Here is a 22,359-nt window from a genome sequence, read left to right on the forward strand (position 1 = left end):
ATAATCTCTCCTTTACCATCCCTCAGTACACCTGTGATGGATATCATTTTAGAGGCAAGGAGGCAAGATTCTGTGCCTGGAATCAGTCTCTAGGGATGAGCACAGCAGCGCCCAATTTATCTCAGAGTTTACAATACTTATCTTAGATGCTTCACAAAGGCCTGTCTCTTTCCCCCATTAAAATTGACGCCTCAGCCATTTCAGCTCATTATAACACAGAACCTCCCCTCTTCTCTCATCCACTGCTCAAGCAGTTCCTCAGAGGGGCCAAAAATTTGAGACCACCCAGGAGAGCTCCAACCCCAGCCTAGGACCTTAACTTTGTCTTGGATAAACTCACTCTACCTACTTTCGAGCCAGCTGCTACTGCAGACTTAAAATTTCTTTCTTGGAAAACAGCTTTCCTTTTAGCAATTACTTCAGCTAGAAGGGTATCTGAATTACAGGCCCTTATGATTGTGGAGCCTTTCATCATCTTTCATGCAGACAAGGTGTTCCTCAGAACCAATCCATCCTTCATGCCCAAGGTGGTATCCAGTGTGGCTCTTAATCAGTCCATTCATTTGCCAGCCTTCTTTCCCAATCCACAGAACAAAGGGGAACGGATACTGCATCCCTTAGATGTGCATAGACAACTTAAATTCCACTTGGACAGGACTAAACCTCAAAGGAAATCTGAACAACTGCTGGTGGCATTTGCTGCAGGGGCAGAGGGGAAGGCTATTTCAAAGCAAACCATTTCTAAATGGATAAGCCATTGCATTCATTTCTGCTATAAGCACCATGGAAAACCTATCCCCCAGGGGATCAGACCTCACTCCACCGGGGCTGCATCCATCTCTACAGCCTTTCTCAGAGGCGTCCCTAACAGGGACATCCTAGAAGCTGCTACCTGGAGTTCTGTACATACTTTCACCAAGCGTTATAATTTGCCAATTTTCTCTAAATCCAGAGCTGGCTTTGCCACTGCAGTCTTGCAGAGCCTTACGGCTGGCCCTAATGCTATCTAAATTCCTCCTCCCAACCACAGCTTTGGGAATCTACCCAAATGTAATGACTGCAACAGTGAAACACGAAGAACATAGTTCAGTTGTGTACACTTACCATAAATGTAGATGTTCGATTGTATTCACTGTTGCAGTCCTGGTTACCCTCCCTCCACCCCCCTAACTTCTTTTGGCTATACCTCTACTTTCCTTTACTATGCTTAAAAGCCTTTTTGGTGTATTTGCTTTTTTGTTGGAGGTATATCATTGTACTTTTATATTTAATTGCTTCCCATTAGGGGGACACCTGACATCTGGGGCAATAAAAACTGATTTATTGGCGTCGGCTGCATGTTTTATACCCCTGATGACCTGATGTCATGGAAGAAGGGACAGCAACTGGCGCAGGACCCAAGACTTTGTTAATCAGGCTGACTGAGGGCTACTTGAAAGCAGATGACTCAAATGTAATGACTGCAACAGTGAATACACTTGAACATCTACATTTATGGTAAGTGTACACAACTGTACTTTCTGCAAAGAATCCTACTCCTACTGACAAGGACTCCAGAGCTCTGGACAGATGGGGTAAAAAAGTGTATACCTCTGCAACCTTGGATAACAGAGCACTCAACTTGTTAAAATATCAACAACACACTTTGGAACTTTTAAAACAAAAGATTTCTACCTTTCCTGACTGTGGCAGTTTGAAAGAGCTAGTAGATTTACTGCACTCTACTTGTCAAGTGGCTAAACACTCATTACACTGTAGATATGATGCCCCAAAAGCCTCAAGCAGGGCAGCAGTGTCAGAATCTGTCATTAGGAGACATGCATGGTTGAAGGAACAACCTTTCCCTGATCATGTCAAATCTAAATTACTTGATGCACCTTTGGATAAGGACCGCTTGTTTGGAGAAAAAGCAGAAGAGGTGCTTAAAAAGATGGAAGACAAAGCAAAATCTATGCAAACAGTAAAAGATTTTCTTCAGGTACAACCTCCTAGGTTCAGCAGCAATTTTCCCTCAAAACACTGGCCCTTTCCTGCACCTAGCAGACAGGGACAAGGTAAGCCCTGCATGGACAGACCACCAAGACTCCTATCCCAGGGAAAACAAAGAACCAAACAGTGGACCACTTCTGCTCCAAAGGCAGAAAGTTCTAAGCCATCCCTGTATGGTAAAAACTCTCAATGATCCCCTCTCCCCCTTTGCCCTCTTTTCACTCACCAAATCTAGGAGGAAGGTTCTCCCTCTGCAAAGAGAAGTGGTTTTCTGTAACAAAGGACCAATGGGTCTTAAAGATCATTTCTCAGGGATACAAATTCTTCTTCAATGAACTCCCAATTCCAAGAGGGTACCCAGACCTACCTCCAAATCAGTGGGCAGAGGCATTGAAACAAGTCCAAACTCTTATATCCCAAGGAGTAGTAGAACCTGTCCCCTCAGATCAAACAGGCAAAGGATTTTATCCCACACTATTCCTTGTTCCCAGAAAGGAGGGCACTTGGCACCATCATGGATCTTTTCATTCTGAACACCTTCCTGGTGGTCCCCAAATTCAAAATGCTAACTTTGCAGCAGTGATTGCCTATGCTGACAAACAAAAAATGCTTGGTTAGTTACCTTAGACCTAAAAGTTGCCTACCTCCACATCCCCATTAGGGAATCCTGTAGAAAATTCCTTTGCTTCAGAGCATGCTCACAACACTTTCAGTTCTCTGTGCTACCCTTTGGCTTATCTACTGCTCCCATGGTATTCACCAAATGCTTAGCCCCGGCCATAGCCTTTTGCAGACAGAAAAGTTTAAAAATTTACCCTTACCTGGACGACTGCCTCATTCAGGCAGAGTGCAGAGAAAAGCTCCTCGAGGATCTCCTCTTTGTCAAAACCCTCCTAACCTCCTTAGGGTACACCATCAATGAGAAGAAATCAAAGCAAACTCCCTCCAGGGAGATCATTTTCTTGGGAGCTCTGCTGGATACAGCATCCCAAATGGCCTTCCTATCCCCAGAGAAACAGAGTTTTCTGCCTCTCTATTTTACACAGCTGACTTCCAAAAGTCACCTCACTGCGAGGAAGTTCCTGCAAGCCTTAGGGTACATGTCATCCTTCTAATTCCTCTTGCCAAGCTTCACGTGACAAAACTTCAGTGGTGCCTAAAGAACCTTTGGTGTCAGCACTCTAAGCCACTAGAGACCTCTCTACCTCTGATCCACTGTGTACAGGCCGAGTGTTTCTGGTGGGCAGGGGCCTGTGCCCAGAACAAGGGTCTTCCCTTCACCTTCCACCCAAGCTGGCAAACCATTACCACCCTCACCTCAGACATAGCTTGGGGCGCTCACCTAGAAGGCAGGTGCACCCAAGGTCTTTGGGATGCACAGCCCATTCCCTTGCACATCAGCCTAAAGGAAGTGATGGCAGTGCAAAAGGTTCTGACATCGTTCAAACCCCATCTCAAGCCAGGGGTTCTCCTTATCAAAACAGACATCACAGTGGTACATCATCAAATAGGGAGGGACCCAGTCTTACCCTCTGTGCAGGCTAGCCATGAACCTGTGGCTGGCAGCCTCATCCATGGGACTACGTCTGACAGCACAATACCTACCACAGATCAAAAACACCCTGGCAGACCACTTAAGCAGAAACTTTCTGGACCCCCATGAGTGGCAGCTCCACAGAAAAATCCTTCTGCAAATCACTCAGGCATGGGGGGACTCCAGAGGTGGATGTCTTTGTATGCATCCCAACCATCAGCTGAAAATAATTATGTACCAGGGAGTACCACCACCTAGCCTGGAAGGTGGATGCCTTGACCTTCCCCTGGAACACCCTTTTTGTGTATGCCTTCCCTTGTCTGTCTCTTATCCCCAAGGTTCTGATCAAAATAAGAGAGGAGAGGCCAATGGCCATCCTCATTGCTCCAGACTGGCCTAGGCAACATTGGTACCCCTTACTGTGCAACCTGACCTTACAGCCTCCCAGGCAGTTTCCCCTGATCTCAGACCTCTTAACTCGGGGGGAGGCAATGCTGCACCGAGACCTGCAGACTCTCAAATTATCAGCATGGCTTATATTCTAAAGACAAACAAGTGGCCCCTGTTTAGCAAGCATGTCCTAGACATCATCACAGAGGCCAGAAGGCCCAGCACCAGAATATATGCAGGAAAATGGAAATGATTCTGCTCCTAGAGCCAGTCTAGAGGAGGAAATACCTTGCAACCTTCCATCCCTCTTATTCTGGACTACCTAGTGTAGCTACTAAATAGTGGTCTCTCCTTCTCCACCATTAAAATCCACACCTCGGCATTTCAGCTCATTTTGATACAGAACAGCCCCTGTTTTCACATCCTTTGATTAAACAATTCCTCAGATGGGGCTTCTAATATCAGACCTCCCAGAAGGCCAGCCACTCCAGCCTGGGACCTGAATTATGTTTTGGAAAAACTTACTTTACCTCCCTTCGAACCTGCTGCTTCAGCAGAACTAAGGTACCTCTCATGGAAGACTGCTTTTCTCCTAGCTTTCACTTCAGCCAGAAGGGTTTCAGAGCTACAGGCACTGATGGCCATTGAGCCCTTCATCATTTTCCATGCAGACAGGGTCTCCCTGAGGACCTCCTTTATGCCCAAGGTGGTATCTGATGTAACTTTCAACCAGGCAATACATCTTCCCACCTTCTTTCCTAACCCTCAAAACAAGGGGGGGAGAATTCTGCACTCACTAGACGTGCACAGACAGCTCAGATACTATCTGGACCATACTAAACCCTTCAGAAAAACAGACCAACTTCTTGTCAGCTTTGCCCCAGGGGCACGGGGGAAGCACATTTCCAAATGGATATCACACTGTATCCAATCCATTTCTGCTACAGTTTGCATGGGAACCCCCCCAGGTCTATTCAAACCCATTCCACTAGGACAGCCTCTACTTCCACAGCTTTCCTCAGAGGAGATCCCACCAAACACATCCTGGAAGCTACCACCTGGACTTATGTCCATACCTTTACCAAGCATTACCACCTACCTCTGTTTTCTAAGCCTAGGTCAGGGTTTGCCTCTGCAGTTCTGCAGGGCATACTAACCCATTCCTAGGTCTCTTACTAATCCTACCACCCCTGTCCTTAGCTTTGGGAATCCTCCCACAGGTGAAACATGAAGAACATAGTACAGTTGTGTACACTCACCATAAATGTAGATGTTCGAGTGTTTTCACTGTTGCAGTTCTGGTTTCCCACCCTCCTTCCACCTTATATCTTCTTTCTTTAGGGAGACATAAGTTTCTAACAGTGGCTTTTAGCCACCAGGACCACTTCACCTTATTTACTTGGGCCTCTGACTGGTTAGGCCAAGAAAAACTGATGTAATGACGTCGGCTGCCTTCCTTTATAGCACTGACGACCTGACATCAGCCAGCAAGCAACAGCAGCCAACACAGAAAAATATTGACTCTGGTATTCAGGCCGGCCAAGGGCTAACACAGCAGGGGTAATCCACAGGTGATGACTGCAACAGTGAATACATTCGAACATCTACATTTATGGTACGTGTACACAACTGTACTTTCTTTTTCCTCTTGATCTTCATAATGTATACTTATTTTTCCTAAAACAACCCACCAAATGTTTATATATCACTCGTGTATTTATCTAGGGATGCCAAGGCACACACTCTGGGTAGATGGACCCTAGAAGCTCTGTACTTTTTGTTAGAAGTGTCAGGTCTTGCAAGATTGAGTCTTAAACTTTTGTCATGGATCTTCAAGAAAAGAAATCATTCCCCGCAAAAGTATGCCATTGTGATAAAAAGCAGTTGCAGCTTTGATAAGCTAATTTTTTTGTGTTTGTTATATAATCTTAGTAAATGTCTTACCACCAACAGTTTCTGATGTTCACTCTTGAGAATATAAATATAATTTGCTCGACTTACATGCTGTGCGTAATTGATTTCCATATTGTAGGTAGCCGGGATACGGTAAAGGGCAGCAACATACATTATTTATTTATTTATTTATTTATTGCAGTTTGTTTGCCAGGATAGTCCATTGGGTCCAGGTGGCCCATTTTCAGTGGAGTCTTGGGGAGAAAAGCTCCAGAGAAAAAGTACAATTGAATAAAACTCCGTACATAATACATCATTTTGTATAAACATTCCAAACATTCTCATAGAAGCGTAAGCCAATTTTAACAGAGATTTTACCATTATCATTCCCAGTACTACCTCCCATTCCCAGTACCTACCTCCCATTCCCAGTACCTACCTCCTATCCCTAGTACCTACCTCCACCATTAAGAAACTCCTGCGTAAGCTAAAACCAACCACTCTAGCTGCTGACCAACTCCCCTCGGACTACTTAAAAATGACTGCAGTTGCAGTTGCTTTTCCAGTCTTGATATTGATAATTAGATCTGTATCCAAAAAATATGTTCCTTTCTTCTGGAAAAAAAATCCTTTTTTACCTTTACACAAAGGTGGCACATCAACAGAGTTTAATAACTCTTCTTCCCCCAATAAAAAATACTTAAAAATGTATTCATGCTCAGCTTCTACATCACCTAAATTCATCTAGTCTGCTCTCTGAAACACAGCATGGTTTCCGACCCCACCACAGCACAACCACCACCCTCCTTCACTTCACCAACACTATAAACCAGCGTAGTCACAGTGGTAACCTAGTGTCAACCGCGTTCCTAGACTTAGCCAATGCATTTGACAGTGTATCATGTAGACATTAACTGAAGTCTTTTCTGTAGGCCTCTCTCATTCCTCCCTTACATGATTCCTTGGTTGTCTGTCTAGAAGGCCACAAGCAGTCAAAAAGGCAACAGGCCCTCTTACCCTCTTTCCTGGTTGTCAAAGGTATCCATTCCAAATGGCTCTAGGAACCCTTCTTTCAATATTTTTATAAACAAGTTTTACACTGCTGTAGACCAAGCAAATGTAGTCAATACACAGGTGATTCAGTTTTTATAGGTACAGCAACCACAATGTCCAGACTCATAGAAGTCACTCAAATTTCTTTCTCTTCAGTCGAAATCTGGCTGAAAAATTCAAACCTGCTCAGTAAAACTAAACTGATGCTCATCAGCACAAAATAGTATCTCAGTCAAAAACAATCTTTCCTGGTTACATCTGCAAATAATACTAAAACTGAGGTAGGACCATATGCTAAATTAATGGGCATTGTAATAGATGATAGTCTTAAATGTGATCAGCGTATTCTTCAAACGATTAAGACCCAGCAGAAGGCTGCTCCCTTTACAGAACAAAACAGTACCTTACAGACCCAGCAAGAAAAGCCCTGGCCTCATCCTATTTGCTTCCAACCCTCTTATATGCCTCACCTATTCTTACAAACCTAAGCTCTACAGTAAAATCCAAACTAGCCTCCTTTTACAACAAGAGTAGTTAAATTTGCTACCAGCACTGCACACCAAACTTACCACAGCCGGGCCTTAAAACAGCTAAACTGGCTAAAGCTTAACAACTACATATACTCTCAGCTAGTTATGGCATACAAACTGATATGTTATCCTGAAAAATGTCCTGCATTAAAAAATATGCTATTGCCCTACACCCCCACAAGGGACCTGCATTCTCGTGATAAGTGTCTGCTAAGCACTGATAAATAAAATAATTCATCAGGGGATTCACTGTACTCCTGTCACATCTCCAAACTGCAACACCATTCATACACAAATAAAAATGACTAACATACTTCCAAGCTGTAAAATCCAGCACAAACAATACCTTACCCGATCCCAGTCATGTTCATGTTCAACCAGGTTGAGACCCCCAGTAAAAACATAAATTTCTTATTGCTTATTGCTAACTTTCTTGCCCTCGTCCTGCACTTGAACCACGTTATCCCTCTCTTAAACACTACTTCTCATCCTTCTCTTTTTCTAATTGCCTCTGTACACCGCTGTACCCCTCTCAGGCTTTCCCTGTATACCTAAGTTATAAACCTTTCAGATACACCACTCTGGAACAGGCAGCATAGATAGAACTAGTCATATACCCTGCTCTCTTACTCAGATGCTATTACCACAGTCCTGCTATGTAATACTAATATCTCCCCTTCTACATCATTTTATAACTTACTTCTTTGTATCTCTTGAACAATTTACAAACCTTTCTGCACTGAAATGTAAGAACACTACACTTCTTTACATGTTTCCCTTCTACTTTATAAATCCATTTGCTTCCTGCAACATTTTAGAGCTACCAGAACTTGGTATGACTTATCTTGTAATTGTTTTTATTTTTTCCTGACAAATGTAACTGCTATTTTTTCTGAACAGTGTCTGATATTCACTTTTTAATACAAATTTACTGTAGTAGAGCATTTCTCCCCAGGCATCTGCTGAAAATGGGCTTTGCCCAGATGGACATACCCAGTAAACAAAGACAAATAAATACATTTAAATGACTGAATGTTAGACTTTTGTTTTTAATTATCCGAATTTCATGTTGTATCCGATGTACCTTATTTAATCTAATACGGTATTCTTTTCAGTGCCACTGGCTCCAGGTTTACATCTGACCCCACTGAACTGTACAACCATCACGGTGAGGTGGCAGCTGGCTCCAGAAAATACGGCAAACATTCAAGGGTACAAGCTATACTACAGGGAAGAAAGTCGGCAGGAGAGTGCACCCGTCTTCTTGAGCTGGAAGGATTCTTATCACACAATTGGCGGTCTAGGTTTGTACTCTGATTTGACTGTGAAAATAAGCCTATGAAGTGTATAGTATATATGTTTAAACAGGTTTTGCAGAATATATATATTGTTAGCTCAGGCCGTAATGTGTAGTACTGTTGTTTTCTCTTTTTTTCATTGAATGTAGCAGTTTTAATTTAAGTTATGGAAAATGAATGAACCCAATAACTGTGCTTTACTTCTCTTTGCCAGTCTCCTAATTCTGATTTGAAAGATGTTTTTTATTTTATCGGTTCAGCTTCACCGTACTCCATTCAGTAGGGATGCACATCAATGTCAACCGCAAAGGTAATGCACGAGTCTTCCCTTCTATGTCATTTTCTTCATCTCACTTATGAAAGCTTTTCCCATTCTCCGATGTTCATCGTGCCATACTGCTGCAGTCGTTACATTTGGGTTATCCTGCCGTCAGGCGGGCCCTCGGTCGGCTGAATTCCAAAGTCTTGGTCCGGCGTCGGTTGTCGTCACTTCTTCCCTGATGTCAGAGCGGCAGGGGTATAAAAGAGGCAGCCAACGCCATTTTCTTCAGTCTTTCTTGCCGCGCGGTGCCCGAAGCAGAAGCAGTTCGCAAGTGCCGGTCGGCCAGCTCCTGAGATTTCCGAAAAGGTTTTCAGCCGAAGTCTTCTCTAAAGCTAAGCACCCCATTGGGGAAACTTTTCTTGCCTCAGACCGATGTCAGACAAAGTTAATAACTGCATTTTTTGTGGGAAGCAAATACCGCATAAGGATTTTCACTCATACTGTATTCCTTGCCTAGGCCCAGATCACGACTTCTCGGGCTGCCGGTTTTGTGCTAGGTTCAATAAATGCACTATAAAACGCCGGGCAGAGTTTGCCCTTCATTATTTTGGCAAAAAATGTAACTACAGCATGTCGTCGGATATTCCGACACCAGGCTTAATGAAAAAACGCAAAGATAAAGACAGGCATCCAAGGCCCAAAACGGATACCGAGACTACGCTTAGGCCTGCCGCCGGCTCTCCGGATCTCAGTGAGGTGCCTTCGCAGCCCCTGACTACCGCTGAATCTTTTTTACCGGCGACCTCACAATCTGAAGTTGCAGGCCCGGAGCCGATTACCTCTCTGGATAGTGACGCCACTCTTGGCGGGGAACCAGAAAATTTAGCTAGGCCTTCAGTTTCTGAGGGTGTTTTCAAGCCTACTTCTATTACCATTAAATCTTATTCTAAATCTAAAGCCCCTATGAAAATTAGGAAACAGGGTCCTCAGACCCCCTCTCAGAAACCCATGCCTAAAAAACAGATGTTCAGGATGGCTGAGGATTTAATTACTCTTATCAGGGGTTCTCAGCCCCCTTTAGAAAAAAGACCCAGGTTAAAGGAAGACTACCCTTCCTCAGATCAAGCTTCCATTACCTCAGGTATTTCTGAGGACCAGGATTACTCCTATTCTCCCTATGAAGACTCTGATGCAGAGGAATAAATTCCCTCAGTTTCCCCCCCAGAGGGCTATTCCTTCGGGGAAACCTTGCATACCTTGAGGGAACACTTCCACTGGGAAGGACAGGATTACTCAGATTCTAAGAAAAAGCTCCGGGAGTTTCTTCTTCTTCCTCAGCATAGGCCCCTTGCTATTCCTCCTGTTTTAGATATTTTGGATGATGTTTTTGCAGAAGCCAGTCTGAATCCAGACTCCTTGCCTGCTGCCCCAGTTAAACCAGACAGATACTACAGGGTCCCTGATTCCCACCAATTTTTATGTAAAAGCCCTGCTGCTGACCCAGAAACCATTTCACAGGGTCCAAATGGGATTAAGGCCTCTACTGCTAACAATCCTTTACCTTCAGAAAGAGATTCCAGAGCATTAGAAAGATGGGGCAAGAAGGTGTATACTTCTGCCACTTTAGCCATGAGGGCATTAAACTGCCAATTTCACATGCTAAAATACCAGCAGTTTTTGATCCCCCAATTGAAACTTAAGATGACACAAACAGATCAACCAGATTTAAAAGAGATGCAGGATGATTTGTTGCATGGAGCAGAACAAGTGGGGAAACATACTTTACAGTGTGGTTTTGATTCATTGGAGGCCTCATGTAGAGCAGCTGTCACCGGCTCTGTGATACGTAGACATGCTTGGCTAAAAGAGCAAACCTTACCAAAACATGTAAAAGCAAAGTTATTGGATGCACCATTGCAAAAGGATGTATTATTTGGTGTTAAAGCAGAGGAGGTTTTAAAGAAAATGGAAGAAAAGGCAAAATCTATGCAAACAGTTAAAGATTTCTTGCAGGTACAACCTCCCCGCTTCAGCAGAAACTGGCCATCAAAAAATTGGTCCTTTCCAGCCACTGACAGATCCCAAAGGGGTAGGTTCGGATGCCCCAGGGGCAGAGGACAACCACAAGGTTCTTTCAGGCCTAGACAATGGCAAACAACAACTCCAAGAGGTGGAGAAGAAAGGTCTCAACCATTCAGAAAACAAGCTCAATGACTTCCCCCTACGCCTGCCAAACAAACATTCTATGGCAGCACCTTTGGGCGGAAAACTGGCCTTATTTTCAGACAACTGGCACATTATTACACAGGACAAATGGATTCTGGACATCATAAACAGAGGTTACAGATTCCACTTTCATACCCTTCCAAAAATGAAAGGCATGCCAAACCTGCCACAAAATCAATGGGCAGAGGCACAAAAACAAATTTCCGCTCTCATGGATATGAAGGCAATTCAAAAGGTACCTACAAAAGAACTAGGTCAAGGTTTTTATTCAAGGCTATTTCTGGTACCAAGGAAGGACAAAGACTGGAGACCCATCGTAGACCTATCTATCCTGAACAGGTATTTAGAGGTGCCAAAATTCAAGATCCTCACATTATAGCAGCTTCTTCCTATGCTGGGCAAGGAGTCTTGGCTGGTAACTTTGGACCTCAAGGAGGCATACCTGCATGTACCTGCAGACAAGATTGCAGAAGATACCTCAGATTTCTTGCAGGTACAATGCATTATCAATTCTCTGCATTGCCCTTTGGCTTATCTACTGCGCCCAGAGTATTTCCGAAATGCCTGGCATCAGTAATTGCATTTTGCAGACAACGAGGAATACAAATATACCCATATCTGGACGACTGCCTGATCCAAGCAGACAGCAAGGAAATTCTACTACAGCATCTGGCGTTTGTAATAAAAATGTTAAACTGCCTAGGGTACACAGTAAACAATAAGAAATCAAAACTAATACCCTCACAACAGATTATATTCCTGGGTGCCAGCTTAAATACAACAGCCCAGATGGTTTACCTCATGCCAGACAAGCAGGGACAACTGTCTCAATACTTCAGAAAAATGGCAACTTTAACCCAGCTAACTGCAAGGAAAATCCTGCAGGCCTTGGGGTTCATGGCATCTTGCATTCTACTAATACCATTTGCAAAGCTGCATATGAGGAAACTACAATGGTACCTGAAAAACTTATGGTCTCAACACAAACACAGCCTGGAAACAATTATACGACTCATTCCATGCCTTCAAAAGGAATTTTTGTGGTGGGCTCAAGCATGCCAAAGAAACACGGGTCTCCCTTTCTGCATATCTCAAAAACAGATGCACCTTCACATCAACCAAAAGGAGATGCTAGCAGTGCAAAATGCTCTTACAGCTTTCAAGGACCTATTGCATCCAGGCCAACTATTAATAAGAACAGACAACACCACAGTTATGTGGTACATAAACAAGCAGGGAGGCACACATTCCTACCCCCTGTGCAGACAGGCAATGACCCTGTGGAACACAGCATTGGCCTTATAAGTACAACTACAAGCGCAATTCCTGCCAGGAAAGGAAAACATACTGGCAGACAAATTAAGCAGAAATATGACAGATCCTCACGAGTGGGAGTTACACCCTCAAGTATTCTCAATGATAACATGAAAATGGGGACAGCCAGGCATAGATCTATTTGCCTCCCACAGCAATTACCAGCTGAAAAAATTCTGCACAAGGACCTATCACCCACAGGCCTGGAGAGTGGACGCTCTATCTTTCAGTTGGACAACATTGACAACCTATGCCTTCCCACCTCTACCTCTACTGACAAAAGTATTACTAAAAGTCAGAGCAGAGAGGCCACAAATGATTCTCATTGCTCGTCAGCACTGGTACCCGCTCCTAAAGAACCTGTCTCATTCACCACCTTGGACCCTACCTCAATTCCCACTTCTGTTGTCTCAGCAAAATTACAAGATCCTCCACAGTCAGCTCAGGACACTAAATCTAGCTGCATGGAAAATACCTTAACTTATCAATCTACACTACTTTCAAAGGAGGTCCAGAATGTCATCTTGGAGGCCAGGAGACCCAGTACCAGAAAAGCTTACTCAGACAAACATGCGATTTTGTGCATGGAACCAAGCAAAAGGCCAAAATCCTTGGATGTTAAATATACCTCAAATTCTACAGTACCTAGCTGAGATGTTAAACAGTGGCCTTTCCTTCTCAACCATCAAAATCCACGCCTCAGCTATTTCAGCCCAATACAATACGGATCCTCCCTTATTCTCACATCCTTTACTAAGACAGTTCCTCAGAGGGGCAAAAAATATAAGGCCCCCACGAAAACCACCAGCTCCAGCTTGGGACCTTAACTTCGTACTGGAAAAATTGACTTTGCCTCCTTTCGAACCTGCCTCCTCAGCAGAACTACAATACTTGTCATGGAAAACAGCTCTGCTTTTGGCTATTACCTCAGCACGCAGGGTTTCGGAGCTACAGGCCCTTATGGCAGTGCAACCTTTCCTTATTTTCCATCAGGACAGAGTCTCTTTATGTACCAACCCTACCTTCATGCCAAAGGTAGTATCGAGTGTGGCTTTGAATCAGGCTATCCATTTACCTACCTTTTATCCAAATCCCCAGAATAAAGGGGAGAGACTACTTCACTCCTTGGACATTCACAGACAACTACGATACTATTTGGACAGGACAAAGTCATTCAGAAAATCTGAACAACCTTTTGTGTCTTATGCTGCTGGTGTTCAAGGAAAGGCTATTTCCAAACAGACTATTTCAAAATGGATAGCCCACTGCATCCGCTTTTGTTATTCATTTCATGGGAAAACAGTGCCAGGATACATCAGATCACACTCCACCAGGGCAACAGCTACCTCAGCAGCATATCTCAGGGGGGTCCCAACCAAGGACATTTTGGAAGCAGCTACTTGGAGTTCAGTGCACACTTTTACCAAGCACTACCACCTGCCACTATACTCTAAATCTAGAGCGGGCTTTGCCACCGCAGTACTACAGGGCATTCTAGCCCCTCCTAATTCAGATTAATACCAGCCACCCTTCCATAGCTTTGGGATTCACCCAAGTGTAATGACTGCAGCAGTATGGCATGATGAACATAGTACAGTTTTGTACCTACCATAAATGTAGATGTTCGAGTGCACATACTGCTGCAGTCCAGGTTACTCTCCCTCCATCCCCTCTCAGGGCAGGGCTTCGGACAAACACCTCTAGCTTACAACCAACTTGGGGTATTCCTATATGGTGTATTTGTTTGCAACTACTGATTGGCTTTATCTACTTATGTAAACTTGCATAACTTCATGTATTGCCTGCCTATTTGGGGGCACCTGACATCTGGGGCAAGAAAAACTGAAGAAAATGGCGTCGGCTGCCTCGTTTATACCCCTGCCACTCTGACGTCAGGGAAGAAGTGACGACAACCGATGCTGGACCAAGACTTTGGAATTCGGCCGACCGAGGGCCCGCCTGATGGCAGGATAGCACAAGTGTAATGACTGCAGCAGTATGTGCACTCGAAAAGCTACATTTATGGCAGGTACAAAACTGTACTTTCTCCACCACACTTCCAGTAAAGGAAAAAAAGACATTGAAGTGCCAGAGGCAGTAGTCCAAGTGCAAAGCCACATTTCTTTCTAGTCCTCTGGCTAACATTTCTATAAAGTGGCTTTAACCATTCTCAAAAGGGGTGCTCATCTAACAGCCAATTCTTATAATTCTCCCTTGTTTAGAGCACTGACATTTTAATAGGGTGTCCATCCCTGGAAGGGGTCAGTATTTCCATAGCTACCAAACGTCCCAACAGACATTAGAGGTCTTTTCAGACCAGCTGTAAGGCAGAGAAGAAGAGATTTTCCACCCACGTCATAAAGTTTGCTGTACCTAACCAGCTGGTCAGTCTTGAAGCTTATCTTAATTTAGACTATTTCTGCTGAATTAGAGTTGATGTTTTTAGGTCTCAGCCTTTTGTGATTTGGGGAACGTCAGATCAGAAACATTTTGAAATGCATTTTTTCACTTTAATATTGTAAATCCCCCCTGGTGTTTAACACATACTTGCCCATCTCTTTAAAGGATCAAAGCACACCCATGGCTGTGATTTCAAATTTCAGTGCAGGCTGTAGCTCAGAAACCCTTCTCTCATGTTTTGTTCAGCCCAGTGATACTGGGACCCTGTCCCTTCATGGGATGTACACTTTACACTAGAAAACCTCACATTACTAGCATTGATGACATCAGCCTTAACTAAGCTACAATTTCTGTAGTGGAAGGTGATGTTTCTAGGGCAGTCACATGCGTCAGGCAGGTGTTTTTACTGCAGGCACATACTGTACGCCCTCCCACCTGATATTTCACAAAGATAAGGCCTCATGGCCTAGCAGTCTTTCATGCATACCTAAGGTAGCCACCATCTTGTTTTCTTTGCACAGTCCTCAAACAACTTATAATACTTGCAGTGCATGGCTGTTCATCGACAGCTAAATTTTTACATTGAAAGGACCAAAACCATATAAAGGGATAGCTATTTAAAGCTTTACCAAGTGCTGTCAGGGCAAGAAAGATTTGGTAAAAAGGGTTCTATCTTTAATAACATGCATGGCTGTAAAATACAGGCATTAAGGCTACTTGGCACCTGCAACTTCTTCAGGTTGTTTCCTCCATCTCCCAGCTTGTGTAATGGTAGTTGACTTCCATCTATCCAGCTTTTCATCACTAAGCATCAGTTTCACACATTCCGACAACCAGTTGTCAAGTGTTTTATCTTACCATTTTCTCTTTTTTTAAACAATTCACACTGTTTGGTGCTATAGCTACAGAGAAAATGTGTCATCTTAATTCAGGTGTCTGAATTGTGCTAATTTTACCATTTTCCTCACCTCCCGCCTCACCCCTGTAGGCCTGTTACCCTCCATGACACCATGCATGCTAAAAGTGACTTTTAGTGAGTTGCAGCAGGTGCATTGTTCCCAGTGAAAGACATTTGCATTGTCTATTTTGTTTCAGAGACTGACACAGTACAACCACTGCCTGACCTGTAGAGGTTTCAATCTCACAGCCTGAAGTGAATACCAGGACAAACCTATCAACCTTCTTTCTCCAAAAGGTGCTATCAGCTAGGCCACAGGAAGAGGAATCCAGCCTCAATGAGGTAGCGTTGTCCCACACCCAGGCACTGTCTTCATGCCAGAGAGTACTAAAATGCCTGAAGGTCATGATAAGGAGGTCTTCTGCAGCCATTTAAATGTCTAAACAGGAATTAATGCTGGAAGGTTTGCAGTCAAGTCTATTAATCAAGTGTCAATAAGTAAATAAATAAATTAAGATTCTAGTACCTTCTTCATCAGCATCTTCTGCAATGAATCAGCCAAGAGTGGCAGATGTCCTTCCCTTGACAGTGTTGAAAGAACTGAAAGTGATTGTTTCTTTGCAGGAGCCAGCTCCACAGTCATAGCAAGCAAAGCTGTCAGTGAAGGTGGCCTTGCCTTTGGTCCCAGTGCAGCCAGACATGGACTGTAAAATACTAAAATCTGACCAGGGCTATGTGGTAGGCGAGGGAGATGTTATCAACTTAGGTTTCCTCTCCCAGAGCAAAGGAGCACTGGAGAGAGTTTGCTGTATGGTTGGGATCTGCCTTTTCTTCCTTGCAGTCATACTCTGGGAAACAGTTCATCACTAATGGTGATTAAGCAGCCAGACTCAAAACCTTAGCTTCTAGCAACCATCCTGCAGTCAGCATTGCCATTCTTCTGACAAATGCAGTCAATGGTGATAAATCATTTGCCGCAGTACTTGCCATTGTGTTCACTGATACTGACCAGTGCTGGGCACTGTATACTCAGAGCCTGTTTCCCATGACAGGTTTCCCTCTGACAGTGTCAGTTGCCAACTCCTTCTTGCTAGCAGAGGCCACAACATTTGCCATCCCAGTCCCCTTCCCCTGTTGCTAACAACACAGTATGTTGCTTTACAATTCATGTCAGAGCTGTCCATGGATGACATCTGCAAAGCAGGTACAGATGCATTATATAGTGATACCAATACAGCAAACCTTGCCATTACTAATTCTGCAGAGGGTTCCTCTCTCACAGTTGGTGCCTGTTGGATGTACAGATTCAGACCTGCCCATGGCAGAGACATCTATGGCAGCCCTTTCTAGTCCAAGAAGCCAAGCTAGTAAATGACTCTCATTGTTGCTATGACGGCAGAGTCCATAGGACTTCTTAGACTGGGCAATCATTGTCAACTTAGATTTTACCAGACTTAAGATTTCTGAGTTCCGAAAGACAGACCAGTTGTACTTTCCTGTTCTGCAAGCAGATAATAGCTTGCAGTAGTTAAACAAACCCTTCCAAATACATTGGTAACTAGGATCTTTTGCTGTCAGGTAGTGAACTGTCCTTTGGAGAATGCAACTAAATGTCATCAAACATGAGATATATGCTCATAAGAGACCTAATTTCTTATGTGTATAACTTTTTTCAGTCGGTCATCAACTTTCCGTCACAATTAGGAAATCCTTTTATGTGACCTAGTTAATTTCCAAGGGAGTATCTTCAAGATCCAAAGAAGTCATGCCACCGTTGTAATCTTCCCTTATCAGACCCATCAATGACTACAAGGCTCCCTTTGGTATGTACAAATACAGGCAAATTGTTCAAGTGGCAGGGCCCCAAATATTTCTACTCAAGAAAATTAGAAGTCATAAATCCTTTGCTACTCCAATAGATTAGCACAACTCTCCTTATATTCAGTAGCCTACAGGTTGTTGTAAAGTGACCTGTGTCTTGCTTTTCTAGCCATGAAAGACCCAGTCATGTTTGACCTCCTATTTTTTAGCAAAACCAGTTGCTCTACAAACACCCACACTAAGGACCTAAATTTACAACTACAAATAAACAAGATTTTCTGGAGAGATAGCTACCTAACTCAATGTATTCCAAGCCTGTGAAATAAGTTACCACTACAGGCCAAACATAGTACTACTATGGCTACCTTTAATGCTAGTCTTGATGACCGGATTGCTAGACACAAACTTGCACCAGAGTTATTGTGTACAGCCTTGTTTGATTTGGGAGGTAAGAACTATTAAGTGCTTTGAAAAGGGTTTCAAGAACTTTTGTCTACTTAAAATTGTATATGGCTAGGTAGCTTGTGGTCCACGTGATCGCTTGTCCATTGCTTATGGTCCACGTGATCGCTTGTCCGTTATGCTCCTATTTTCCAATTGTGAACATTTCTGCAGTTTTCACTTGACTGTCAGCCAACCCTTACCAAACATTATTGCTTTGGCCATGGTTCTAGGACTCAGATTCGTATCAGTACTACTGACCATCAGGTGACAGGTTCATGTGGTAGCTCTGAAGTGTCAGACCCTCATCAGTACCACTGCCTATAAGGTGACAGATTCATGTGATAGCTCTGAAGCATCAGACTCCCATAAGTACCATTGCCCATGAGGTGACACATTTATGTGGTGGCTCTGAAGTGTCAGACTCCCACCGGTACCACTGCTCTTGAGGTGACACATTCATGTGACAGCTCTGAAGCACATTATGTTGGCCTCTTCTTTTAGCTTAGTGTCTCAGGACTTTACCTTCTGTGCCTTTTGCCATTTCACCATCCACTGTCTTCAATCACCCAGGATGTTTTTGTTTTTATGGTTTGCTCTTCTTCCAAATATCCACCTATTGCAGAAGGGATCTGAATTCAGATATAACTGATATATATATATATATATATATATATACCCATCATATCAGCTGAGGTGTGACGAATGTTCTGGATGGTTTACTTGTCCCACCATCCTGCCATCCCTCTGTGGCTGATCAGCCTGTGTAAGCTGCAACTGTAGATTTTATTTCCTTTAAATGTGGCAAGTGCATGTGGGCTGAACTGGATTTATCAGAACAGGAAATCCAGACAGTTAACCACTGCAGAAACCCTTCTGGCAGATTACCTGATATGGTGAGCCCATGTCTAGTGTATTAAACAAGTTTTTGGAGAATGAATGATTAAATGAATGAATCAATGAATATGTTGTTGTCAGATAACTTAAAATGTAACAGATTTCAGCTGCTGCTTTGCATTGTTCCATTAAATCTGTGATACTGCATAACAGTTTGTAGACTTCAGTGCTCAGACAGTTTTGCACAAAACAGAATTATTTGTCACAGAATATATATAGTAAAACAGTAACAAATCATTGTCAGCTAAAACAAGCTTGATATTTGCTGTTAAGTTTGAAAAGTTAAGGTATGGTTATACCATTTGAGTAGCAGAGTGTTGCTAAATGTATACTAGATAAGTTTTTCTCTGGACATTGTTGGATTTGTAGCATATATTTAGCAGCTTTGTTGACATGGTGAGTTATACAAACGAACAGACTCTTTCAAAAATGATTAAATCTGACCTTTGCTCAGGACAAGGTCAGACTCCCATCAGTACCTCTCCCCATGAAACAACAGATTCTTGTGACAGCTCTGAAACACATTATGCTGGGAGACTATTTCCACATTCTTAACTGGACATATGACCATCTGTGACTATTGCAGCCCAAGCTAGTGGCCTATAGCAGACTGCTTTCCTAAGAGAGAATGAGTGCAGTAGAAAAGGCGATAAGAAGACTTGCACAGTCCTGTGTTTGAAACTGAAAATTTAGAAAAGTATATTCTGTCAGCTTTAAAGCCTAGATCATTCTTTATTTATAGCAGTGATAGCAGGAAAGGCAACATTGAGCTTGTTTGTTATCTGTACAGGACTGTTGTTCACTGGTGCACTTAGTTAATCCCTCTCTGTAGAAAAGAAAATATTATCTGTATGTCCTTGAACTGATCTTGTATTATTTCAGTTAAAAATATTGCACCTAATACATTTATCTTAAATATGTTAACTTATCTGAATATTTTTTTTAATTTTGCATAAAAAAGTAATAATAGTTTTAAAGTTATTTCCTAAGTAGTAAAGATGGGATGCCAAATGCCTTATAACTTCAAAAAGTAATTTACTTTGATCTACTGTAGTCCTAAGTAAGGACCATTTTGTCTACTTTATTAATGTATTTTTTTATTATTTAAACATGTTTAAGAAACTGTGAGAAACCCTTTTCTCGAATACCATTGGTAAACACTGGAATCAACTTCCAAACGAACTTACTTCCATTGCATCTACTGTTCTGTTTAAACAAAAACTCAGAATCTACCTTAAAAGCCACTGGATGTGTCCCTGCTCTAATCCTGATTAAAAATTTAACTTCCTTAGTTATCTCTCTCCCTCTCCTTTTGTGCCTCCTGCTTTCTCCCTTAGCTTACTTTCTCCACCATACATGGACTTCTCCCATATATCCTTCCTCCATATGGCTATGTCTTTTTCCAGACAGTATATATCTTTAATAAATCTGCTCTCTCTTTCTATTATTGTTTCTCTTTTCCTTGGTTTTACGCTTTCTCTTCTTGGTTTTAAAATATTAAATAATGTTTAATATGTTGTTCATTACCTTGTCTAGGAAGTTAAAGTCCTATTTTTTTAACAATGTTCATTGTCTACGTCCTACCAGATTTTAATCTGTTATTTTTGCTTATGTTGTATCTCTTTTGTCTATATGTGGAGCTTTTCTCCCCGGGCCTCTGCTGAAAATGGAAATATATCCAATTAGACTAGCCCAGTTAACAAATGTAAAATAAAATAAAATAAATAAATAAATGTTTATTAAATTATCACTTGACGTAACACACATACATTAACAGAAAAGAAAAAGCATATTAACATTTTTTTAATTTATATACACACACACACACACACACACATATATATATATATATATATATATATATATATAGGTGTATATATATATATATATATATATATATATATATATGTTTTCCTACTTTTTAACAACTGTCATTCAGTCCAATATTTCATAAGTTGCTCAATTCCTACCTTCCCTAAACCTCACTCCTCCTTCTGAACGTTATTCTGCATGTGTTATTCTGATAAATTCCATTTATTCCTGTGTAATTTGCTCCTTCCCTTTTTTAAAGATCCCACTTCCAGTTCTTTTATCTCTTTTACAATATTCAATACTTCAAATACAGTTGGCTTAGATATTGATTTCCATTTTCTAGTAATTGCTTTTTGTCAGCCGTTAAACTTAGTACAGCCTTACTATGTCTAAACAATTCAGATCCTGTGTCCCTGCTCAAAATAATAATATCCTTAGTTACAGGCCTTTGCTACCCCAATATGTCTGGCAGAGTATTCTGTAGGCAATTTTTAAAAGATGCCATCTCATTACACTTCCAGAAGACATGTTCCGAATTACCTCTCTCTTTTCCATCATACCTCCAACATTTGTTGTCTACCTGAGGAAAAATTCTTTGAATTCTGCTTATGTTATAAGTATACCTCTGCAAATACTTTGTCTCCTTTATTTTGTAGTGTCGATAAACTGTGGACATGAATTTAAATTTATGGGTCCACTACATTCAAGCAGTTTTAGTCTGTATTTTCAAACAGTCAATTTGAAATCAGGGCATTTAGGCAGGATATGCTGTTTAAATCAGTGCTGAAGTAAAACAGGCTGTCTTATTATAAGAGTACAGTAATTTAAATGACTGCAATTCTTCATTGTACAAAGGGATGTAGGGGTCACATGATGTTACCCTTTTCGGCTAATGAAAACATTTCTGGATCTGCATCAGAATGGTTATGTTGTCAACATTTCTGAAGATGTTGTAGGTAATGTCCTTGTGTGTGGGGGGGGGGGGGATCTTTCCTTTCCCTCCATTTGTAGTGACCTTCAAGTTAATTATTTTATTTGGGGAGGTGCATGGGCAAATCACTGTGTGTGCATCGGTGAAGCTTTGTCCCCCATTTTGTTCATTTATTTGTGTTGATCGAGAATGGATTTAGATAATTGAATTTCTCTTAATATGTATACTCAGTCAAGTTCAATTTAGTAAAATGGAATGGTCTACCAGTACATATTTCTTAAAATAGTTTTGAACAGCAAGTTCTACATTTTATAATGTATTTATTTATTGAACATTTTTAATCGGGTGAATGAGCTGATTCATGGACACTTTTCAGCCAAAAACCCTGGTCACAAGGCAAAGACATAAAGCGTCAAAATATTATAAGACATGTAATTAATAAGTAAATTAGCTGAGTTTCATTAATATTTAACAAACACAAAAGTCAAGATCAGCTTGTTGTACAGCAATCTTGGAAGTCAGTCTTGTACAGTAAACTAAATACATGTATAAGAAAAACATTGCAGTAGTATAAAAATTGTAGCCATTCTCTGACATATGTTTGTTTTGGTAAATCTAAAAATTATACGGGCATAGCCCTCATCTGTCCATATTTTTTCCCCATGTTGTC

General features: G+C 42.0%; 1 protein-coding gene across 1 annotated transcript in view; it reads left to right on the forward strand.

Moving 5' to 3' along the window:
• Positions 1 to 22,359, forward strand: part of PRTG (protogenin) — a 627,066-nt gene that overhangs the window by 460,746 nt on the left and 143,961 nt on the right. The window contains exon 11 of the mRNA XM_044078520.1: positions 8,505 to 8,693. Within this exon, the coding sequence (XP_043934455.1) occupies positions 8,505 to 8,693 (189 nt within the window). The remainder of the gene's footprint in view (positions 1 to 8,504; positions 8,694 to 22,359) is intronic.

The sequence above is a fragment of the Protopterus annectens genome, chromosome 7.part1 (genome assembly GCF_019279795.1).
Source record: "Protopterus annectens isolate FY-2018-M chromosome 7.part1, PAN1.0, whole genome shotgun sequence".
Classification (NCBI taxonomy): domain Eukaryota; kingdom Metazoa; phylum Chordata; order Ceratodontiformes; family Protopteridae; genus Protopterus; species Protopterus annectens.